Below are 10,000 nucleotides of genomic sequence, written 5' to 3' on the forward strand. Positions count from 1 at the left end.
CACAGGCACACCCCACACACACACACACACACACACACACAGGCACACATTAACACACACACCCACACCCAAACACACACAGGCACACCCCCCACACACACACACACACACAAACACAGCCACAGACACACACACACACACACACACACACACACGTATGCACACACACATACAAAGGCACAAATGCACTTTGAAATACATACACAAATATGCAAATATACTCAAATGAAAAACAATCCACAAACATACACATATGCACTCAGACACACAAACAGATAGTTGCTACACAAACACTACATTAGTTGTGGCCCTAGGCCTCAAACAGCAGTACATGTCCCTAACGACAATTTAGTCTACAATCCACTTATGGAAATCTCCCCCAAAGGAACAAAAGGGTGAGGTAGAGGGAGAGAGAGAGGGGCAGAGGAAGAAAGAGAGGGAGAGAAGGAATGAGGGAGAAAGAAGTAAAGAAAAGGAGGGAGGAAGAGAGCGGGGCAGAGGGGAGGAAGAACAGAGAGAGGGAGCGAGAGAGAGGCTTTGGTTGGAGAATGAAAAGAAGGACAAAAGCCTGAGTTGAGTCGTCTGCCAGTGTGGAGTGTGTGTGTGATGTGTGTGTGTGTGTGTGTGTGTGTGTGTGTGTGTGTGTGTGTGTGTGTGTGTGTGTGTGTGTGTGTGTGTGTGTGTGTGTGTGTGTGTGTGTGTGTGTGTGTGTGTGTGTGTGTGTGTGTGTGTGTGTGTGTGTGTGTGTGTGTATGTGTGTGTGTGTGTGTGTGTGTGTGTGTGTGTGTGAAAGAGAGAGGCTTAGTGCTCCCTCAGAGAGATAGAACACTCTCTCTACTCATTTACTATTCAGGGTCTCTAATCCCTTCTTCAAGTCTCTGTGCTGCCCACTCATTGCAAGAGTGCAGAGAGAAATAAGAGCAGATTCATGTAACATACACACTCACACACACACACACACACACACACACACACACACACACATACACACACACACACACACACACACACACACACACACACACACACACACACACACACATAACACACACACACACACACACGATACACACACACACACACCTCACACACACACACACACACACACACACACACACACACATCAACTGAGGTGGTGGTGGTGGTGGTGATGGTGCGTGGGGTTATTATGTGAAAAAGACAAGCATACACATACACACACACCAACAAACCCACAAATGTAGGTGCAGACACATGTAAACACTCACTCATTTACTCACACACATACACAATATTATACAAACACACACACACACACAGACACACACACACACACACACACACACACACCTTGCCAGCAGGCTCCTACAGTCAGTTGAACGTCTATGTGAGACGAGTGAATGGGCCAATCGTCTGTCACCAGGTATGGGTCATAGGTCACACCGTCCACATAGAGCGTCACCATGGGGAACTCCACATTAATGACATAATAATGCCACTCTTTATCACAGATCTGCAAGAGAACACAGACAGACAGAGGCACAGCGAGGAAGATTTAACCAATAATAATGATAATAGTGTGTGTGTGTGTGTGTGTGTGTGTGTGTGTGTGTGTGTGTGTCTTTCTAACATAATAACAACCCGCATACCACCTCAGTTGTTTTGTGCATGTGTGTGTGTGTGTGTGTGTGTGTGTGTGTGTGTGTGTGTGTGTGTGTGTGTGTGTGTGTGTGTGTGTGTTTGTATTTGCGTGATTGTGTGTCTTCCCAAGCATGCTTCTCAAGTTCATCCAAAGGCATGTTTACTGTAATAGAGAGTGCTGAGAATAAACATGTCTGGCTTAGTTGCTGTCCATGGTTCTGATGTCAAGGGGCCATTTGCACTTAGAACTGAAAGTGAAACGAGGGAGAAGGAGCCGGTGGGAGGCTTTGCAATATTGGAGTGTAGTGTAGAGATGTAGTGAACAGGTGAGGAGGGATTCAGACTCTAACAGAGCCGAAGTGGGGTAAGTGATGGATGTCAATCACACTTATGGACTCCTATGGAGCTTTGTTAAGAGATGGAGAGAGGAGTGAAAGAGAGAGAGATGGAGATAGAGAGAGAAATATATATAATGGAAGAGGGAGAGAGATGGAGAGAGGAGTGAAAGAGAGAGAGATGGATGAACTTTAAGAGAAAGTTGACACCACAGAAAATAGGAGAAATGATACCATGCTGTATGGTTTTATGGTAGTGTGTGTGTGTGTGTGTGTGTGTGTGTGCATGGATGCTTCACAGTAAACATAGAACATGCCAGTCGATTAAAAGACTATCTAGCGCACTGACAGATATAGATGTTATTATTATGACCGCCGCCAGCTTGCCAATAGGTTATATAGGGATTGTTTTTTTTTTTTTTTCCCCGCCATCTACTTCCTGAATTTTGGTCGATACCCGGACAATCAACCACCGGGCACATGAAATTTGGTGGGTATGTAGCCCCACTAGACTTTTACGGAAAAATTTCGTTTTCGCCCCGGGGCACTCCCCGTGCTGGGCCCCCGAAACCCAAAAAAATGCAGTTTTTCCTAAATAACTACCTGAACCGCGGGCACTGAGGATGAAGAATCTTTATGGTATGTTGGTCTCAAGGGCCCACATCAATCTGGCCCATAATCACTCATTTGTGATTTGCACCCCGCAAAAAAAATGAAAATGCAATATTATTCTGCTTTAATCGTCCCTATCTTCAGTTAAGATGTTCAGAACTGCACCAAATTTTATGTGTATGATTGACCTGGCATTCTCTGGGGTATGCCAAGTTTCGTAGAATTTCATCCATGGGGGTCTAAAAAAATTAGGTTATGTGTACATTTAGTGACTGTACACTCATTGGCCTGTAGATGGCGGTGCACACATACACATGCACACACACACACAGGCACCCACATACTATCGGTATTAGAACGGCCTACAAATTCAGTAGGATTAAAAAGAAAGCCAAAATAAATATTCATCATCATCATCATGGCTGCATTTCCAGTATTGGCAATAAGTAGTCATTTGTCCACTAGATGCATGCCGCTGCAGTGAGACTTAATTTTGTTGGAAGTTAAGTGGGTTGGAAAAACAATGGACGCTTCCATACAAGGAGTGTAGTTTACCGCAGAGAACGCCTAATAAGGATAGGATGATGTTCACATGAAATGTAATTTCCATTTCTTCTTGAAGCTGAAATAAATCTGAGGATGTTTATCGGACATGCTTGGTTTTTACTGCAGGTAATGCTAATCTTATAATATCAATAAGGACCTAGGTAATGTTACCAAGTAGTGTTGGTTGAGTGATGGAGGCCAATTTGATTGATTGCATTTGTAGAAAACTATAAATGCGTTATACCAAGCAAATTGATAGCAGCTGTAATTGTATCTTTCGACTGTCATTTGTTGCACGTATACTACAAAAAATCATTCTGTGCAATGGAAGATTTACCAACGCTACAACCGGGTCTGATACAGTTTTGCCTATACATGCGGGAGACTGAGACTTCTGTTTATTTTGTTTTAAGTGCGTGCAGGGTATGAGAGGGGAATCGATGTGCTTTGATTCCAGCTTGGTAGTTGTAGTCTGTGAAATTAAAAAGCACGGTGTGTGAAGTATCCAATGACACCTTCATTTCATTATGGCTGCTTTAGCAACACACCTTAAGCTACTATGTAGTGTGGGCAGTTGTAGCCTACTGGTTAGCACTTCGGACCTGTAACCGGTGCTGTGTGTGTTTCACTAATTCACGGATTGGGATAAATGCAGAGACCAAATTTCCTCACAGGATCAAAAGAGTATATATACTTATACTTATACTTATACTTAGTGGGTCCCATTTAGAAGTGGCTACTTCATTGCTTTCCTTGACTCATGGAGCTGCGGAATTTTATTACAACTTTTCGCCAACGATATGGCAGTTTAAGTCCGCTTTGATACTGTAAGGCGAAGCCATTGGTTTCCAAAGGAGATTTTATTTGTGTCGCCAGCATAGCCTATTGACAATTTATGTTGTAAATAGGCCTACCTTATAAGCCTACCTTGTAGCTTAGGGAAGCTAACAGCTTTCTATTAGGATCTAGTTTGTTAGTTACAGTTTTGTCATAACTCCCTGATGCATTTTGCATTTAGAATAGCCAGAGCGTGGATATCTCAATCGAAAATTAAACAATATCGGTGCCTATGGACTAGGCTGGGTGAACCCAGCCTGATCTGCCCGCTATTTATTTTTTGATTTCTTAAAAGATTGAGCTTGGTCTGGTGAAAGCCAGACTAGCCATGGACCTCAGTTACACAATGCAAGGGAACATGAATCAGCCTAAATTTGCACAAACAATAACGGACAACAGTTTTTCAACTTTGGCCCTGCTAAAATGTGCAGTCTAGCGACGATTTCATCAAGGCCCATTTGACATGTCAGTTTTGTCATTTGCACCACTGGTTATATGTAAAACAGCATTTCGTTTCAGACTACTGTTACTTAATTTGTGCATTAACAATAACGTTTCAGACTACTGTTACTTAATTTGTGCATTGACAATAAAGTATTACATGAACTAAAGATGACTAAAATCTTATGTAGAAGAAAAACATTCACAAAAAAAATCTATCCATCCAAAATGACCTTTGTTTTGATAGCTGTTGAAAACGCATGGAACTGGCAGAGATGTTTTGTTTATATATAAATAAATAAATAAATAAATAAATAAATAAATAAATAAATAAATAAATAATATTATGCTGATACCTTTTGCTTTTCCCAAATACAATGTAGCCTACAGGTGCAAGTGACCTTTCATCAATCCAGTTGCAATGGATGAACTGTGATGAACTGCCCTACTTGGCTATTTTACAATCTATTCACCTTTTCAGCACCAGTAGGCTACTTTCTGGGCAGCCGCACACACACACACACTCAGGCATGCCAAACAAGCATACACAAAAGTTTCAAGAGTGGGGGATGGAGTAAAAGATGGAGACAAATTGAAGTGTGATTTATTTTCGCGGAACGGATGTACAGGACTGAGCGGCGGTCATATTTTGTACCGCTATGCGGTACATCTAGTTATAATAAGAGAACAGAATTTTATTCGTGACAGGATAGGAAAGGAGGGAAGGAGAGAGAAAGAGAGATAGTGAGAGAGAGAGAAAGAGAGAGAAGAAGGGAGAGAGGGATGTGGAGAGAGAGAGAGTGGGGAAGGGTGAAAACTCATTTCCCTTATTTCACACCTGTCATATCCTTTCTTTCTCTCTCCTCTTTTCTCCTCCCCTCTCCTCTCCTCTCTTCACCCCCTTTTTTCTCCTCTCATGTATCCTCTCATCTCTTCTCCTCCTCCTCCTCTCCCCCTTAGGTAAAGGGTGTGTTGGTTATGATTTTCTTTGAAAACTCTACACACAGCCATATAAGACATAGCACTTGGAGATAAACAACTCACATCTATGCCAAAATGAAACACTGCAATCAAAACTCAACAATCGTCTCTAAAAATGTACCGGTAATTATTGCACAAAACCATACATACATGCACCGTTTGAATTACTCTTTCAAATCAACAGCAACACACTGATGTGTTTCATATAAAACACTGCAATCTTTCTTTCTATTGTTATTGTAATTTTCTCAGACTCAGTCTTCTATGAAACTCAAATGAAACTTATGGATCTTGTCTTCTGTTCAGATCTGGCCACAAGCCCTTGTTGACATCGCAGGTGATGTCCTCTCAGGCTAAGCAATGGGGAAAATATCACCTTGTGTGCCATACAGTATGCACCCTTAAACTGACCCCACCTCAATGTCTCTGCATTCCCCTTTCCATTGCTTGCAAAAGAGGCATGCAGGTATGTGGTTGGTGGTCCTATACTTTTTATTGGCGCACTGAAAATAATTCTTCGATAGGTTTTAGAAATGGGAAGTAAAGGGGCAAATACCGAACTGTAAACCAGAACTCATTGTAAAAGTACACACTTGAACAGGTACAGAATATCTTACCTGAAGTCTATTTGTAGTGCTAAGCCTCAGACTGACTGGTGTTCAGTTTTTTGTCTGTATGTGTTTTCAGGTATGTGTGTGGGTTTTACCAATTACCAGATGAATTGAATAGAAGTGTTTTCTCAATGATAACAGGAGATTTCACTTTTTTTTAAAAAATCGTGTGTAGTGTTTCGCAATAAGTGTGTTGCAGAATTGCAAACAATGTGCAAAGCAGAAAAAAAATATTTAAGCTATGGTTACACAGTGTTTAAGGTATGCTACACAAAGTTTAGGTATTGAGGCTTTGGTCTAAGCATTTTATTCGTGTAAGCAATGGGCAAAAACTGTAATAAATTCTCCCTTCTCCTCTCATTCTCTCTGCTCTAGAGCCCTCTATCCTCTCCTCTATGCTTCCCCACTCTCCTCTTCTCTCTCTTATTATATTTTTCTCCTCTCTTCATCCCTCTCTCATTTTCTCCCGTCCAAACTGATCGCCTTTAATCTGCATTTCCTCTGCATCCTATCTGGCTGCATGGGGAAGAGGGAGAGAGGAAATGAGAGAGAGAGAGAGAGATGGAGATGGAGATGGAGAGAGAAATATATATAATGGAAGAGGGAGAGAGATGGAGAGAGGAGTGAAAGAGAGAGAGATGGATGAACTTTAAAAGAAAGTTGACACCACAGGAAATGGGAGAAATGATACCATGCTGTATGGTTGTCTGGTAGTGTGTGTGTGTGTGTGTGTGTGTGTGTGTGTGTGTGTGTGTGTGTGTGCCGGTGAGTTTCTTTCTCTCCACCCCCTCTCTGTGTTTGCCTTTATGTCCATAAGTGGATATGTTTGTGACAGTGTGCATCATGTGTGTCATTCATTATAAACCGATTTAAGGTCCCTAACAACCGTCGTTAAGGACGAATTCAGAGGACAAGCAAATCCAGAGCCATTTACTAAGACACTGATCTCATTTGTTATGATGTGTCTGTTTAAATCTGAAAATGTTGAAAACGCCAATAAAGTAGGATTAATTAAGTATTAATAGGCTAGATATTTGGATTCAAAGCATGCATTCTGAAGTTACTAAGTTATGCCACAAATGTTATCTTCATGCTCAAGAGGAAAAACTGTAATAGATAGATAGATAGATAGATAGATACTTTATTGATCCCCAAGAGGAAATTCAAGGTCTCAGTAACATACAGACATCACACACAACATGCACTTACAGCAGAAAAGTATATACATATAACAAAACTCCACTGTACAATAGAGACAGTAGAAGATAAGAAAAACTAAAAAACGAAATATACTATATAAATTGAATTTAAAAAATCCACAGTGTGCTTAAGGATGATCAAGCATTAGGCGCTTGCAGTGGCAGGGCTGGGACTGGGCCTGTGATTCTGTGTGCAAGGTAAGGTGCTCAAGAGAGTGAGTGTCATGGTGAAGGTGCAAAAAGTAGTCCAACAGTAGTCCAACAGTGCAACAGTGCAAGAATAAGGTCTAGAGACCAGCATAAATAAATATGGACAAATAAGAGAGTAATGTATAATGTAGACAAGGTAGTATAAAAAAAATATATCAATGCAAGAATAGGTTGAGGTAATAGGGTTACAGCCATTCGGTATTGTAGCAGAAGCCAATGGTCATGTGTGCTAATATAGCATGAAAAACAGTGTAGCAGTAAAAACAGTAGTAAAAACATTAGGCTGTGGACATTAGTAAAACAGTAGGAAAACAGTAGTAAAGCAGTAGTGGGCAGTCAGTACTCAAACATGGAGAGGGTGGAGAGGCAGACAGACTATGCAGAGGAGTCTATCTCTCCTCTTCCCTTTAGTGAAGCGTTGAACAGTTCAATGGCCCTGGGGACAAAAGACTTCCTCAGCCTGTCAGTTGTGCATGACAGTGAGCGCAGTCTCCAGCTGATCAAGCTCTTTTGCTTTATAATAGTGCTGTGGAGTGGATGACATTCATTGTCCAAGATGTTCTTCAGTTTGCTCAGGGTCTCAGTTCGGCTCCCACGACAGAGCCAGCTTTACTTACTAGCCTGTCTAGTCACCCAGCAACCTTCTTCTTTGTGCTTCCTCCCCAGCATACCACAGCATAGAAGAGGACATGGTAAAAAAGTCCATAGAAAGTAGACACGGGCTTGCAAGTAACTTCTTCATCTTACACAAAGAAGTAAGTTCTTCATCTTATATCAAATTCAGCAAGCTTGCTTTCTATGTGCTGTCTGTGTTAAACAAACTGCTTGTTCGTTCTTGACGACGGTTGTTAGGGACCTGAAACCGGTCTATTCAATGTGCTCATCACACTCTGTGAGACACTACTTCCATACACACTATACTGTACACGCTTTCTGTGAAAGTGCCATTCATGCACTGATTCAGAAGGACTAGTATGAACCGCAGTCAGGCACCATGGTGAACTCTGTGACCTGTGCACCTCAATTGGTCTGTGTGTGTGTGTGTGTGTGTGTGTGTGTGTGTGTGTGTGTGTGTGTGTGTGTGTGTGTGTGTGTTTATGTGTGTAGGTATATTTATATGTGTGTGTGCCTAAATGCAGCTGACCCCATAAAAAATGACTCATTTGTTTTTTTGACAGGCTCAACTGTCAATCAAAAGATGAGAAAGACTGAAAAACATCCAACGGTAAAGTGTGTATATGTGTGTGCATGTGTGACAGTGTGAGCATGCATGTATGTGAGTCAGAAAGAAACAGACTGTGTAAACAACTTATTGAGGAGTTTTTTGTATGTGTGTATTTGGGAATTGTGCGTATGCATGTGTATGTGTCAGTGTGTGTCAGCATGTTCACAAGGAACATTCCCTACATGCTAAAAATTAAAGTGAATTAAAGTGAATTAAAATATTTTCCCTTTGGAAAAGATTAGAGCAAATTCATTTGATTAAGGTCCCACATGGATAAGTTGGGGAAAAAGCAGTTTGTGAATATGGAAGTATGTGTGCATGTGTGTGAGAGAGAGTGTGTGTGTGTACGTGGTGCATGTGTGTGTGTGTGATGTGACCCCTGACCTGTTCCAGCTTCCAGTGAAACTCTGCTGGTCTGAAGGAGTCTGTGAGGCTGTCTGCTCTCCGCAGCAGAAACACCAGACGACAGTTATGCACATACAGAGAGTAATGATGTCTGTTCATCTCTGAGAGAGAGAGAGAGAGAGAGAGAGTTATGCACATACAGAGAGTAATGATGTCTGTTCATCTCTGAGAGAGAGAGAGAGAGAAAGAGAGAGAGAGAGAGAGTTATGCACATACAGAGAGTAATAATGTCTGTTTATATCTGAGAAAGAAAGAGAGACAGAGAGAGAGAGAGAGAAAGAGAGAGATAGAGAGAGAGATAGAGATAGAGGCCAGTTTTATGTGAGTAAGTAAGTGTGTCTTCAATGGCTTTTGTTATGTTACATAATGTATGTACAGTACATGTGGTATGTGAATATATATAAGCTAGGGTTTATGTGTATATGTATACATGTGTGGTGTCTGTGTGTGTGTGTGTGTGTGTGTGTTCATGTGTAAATGTGTGTGTGTATGTGGTGCACCTGTTTTGTCTGAGCTGCACAGCAGTGTCTCCTTGTCAGCACGCTGGCCAGGGCTGGGCCCATGTTTCATCCAGGTGGCGATGGTGAACTGGTCCGTCAGGTTGCCCGGTGCCACCCAATCAGGGACCTTTGCTGCCTGCCTCCCATCAAAGTGGAAGATGAGGTCACCGTCGCGACCCCCCTCTGTCACCAATGCTGATGTCCAATTGGTGGACCGAGTTGGGGCGGGGAGCAAGTCTGTGCTGCCTGAGGATGCCCCTGGGGTCATCGTCATGGTTACAAGGGAGGAGAGGGTGGTTTCCATGGGCGATAGCAAGAGAAAGAGGGATAAGCGGGGGGGGGGTACATTCTTGAAACATTCTGCGTGAATACAGTACCACAAAGGTACACTCTCTTCTGAAAATACAGGTCCTACAAAATAAGGCAAAAAAGACTGTGCCGTATCCTACAAAAGGTCCAATTGAAAACAAATAATTTA

The 10,000-nt window shown here is 42.0% G+C and overlaps 1 protein-coding gene across 1 annotated transcript in view; it reads right to left on the reverse strand.

Annotated features, from left to right (window-relative positions):
• LOC125307896 (calsyntenin-2-like) overlaps window positions 1-10,000 on the reverse strand; it is a 70,680-nt gene that overhangs the window by 9,235 nt on the left and 51,445 nt on the right. The window contains exons 7-9 of the mRNA XM_048264026.1: window positions 9,523-9,780; window positions 9,002-9,123; window positions 1,330-1,492 (exon numbers count right to left, since the gene is read on the reverse strand). Coding sequence (XP_048119983.1) covers window positions 1,330-1,492; window positions 9,002-9,123; window positions 9,523-9,780 — 543 coding nt within the window. The remainder of the gene's footprint in view (window positions 1-1,329; window positions 1,493-9,001; window positions 9,124-9,522; window positions 9,781-10,000) is intronic.

Source organism: Alosa alosa, chromosome 15 (assembly GCF_017589495.1).
Source record: "Alosa alosa isolate M-15738 ecotype Scorff River chromosome 15, AALO_Geno_1.1, whole genome shotgun sequence".
In the NCBI taxonomy this organism is placed as follows: Eukaryota; Metazoa; Chordata; class Actinopteri; order Clupeiformes; family Clupeidae; genus Alosa; species Alosa alosa.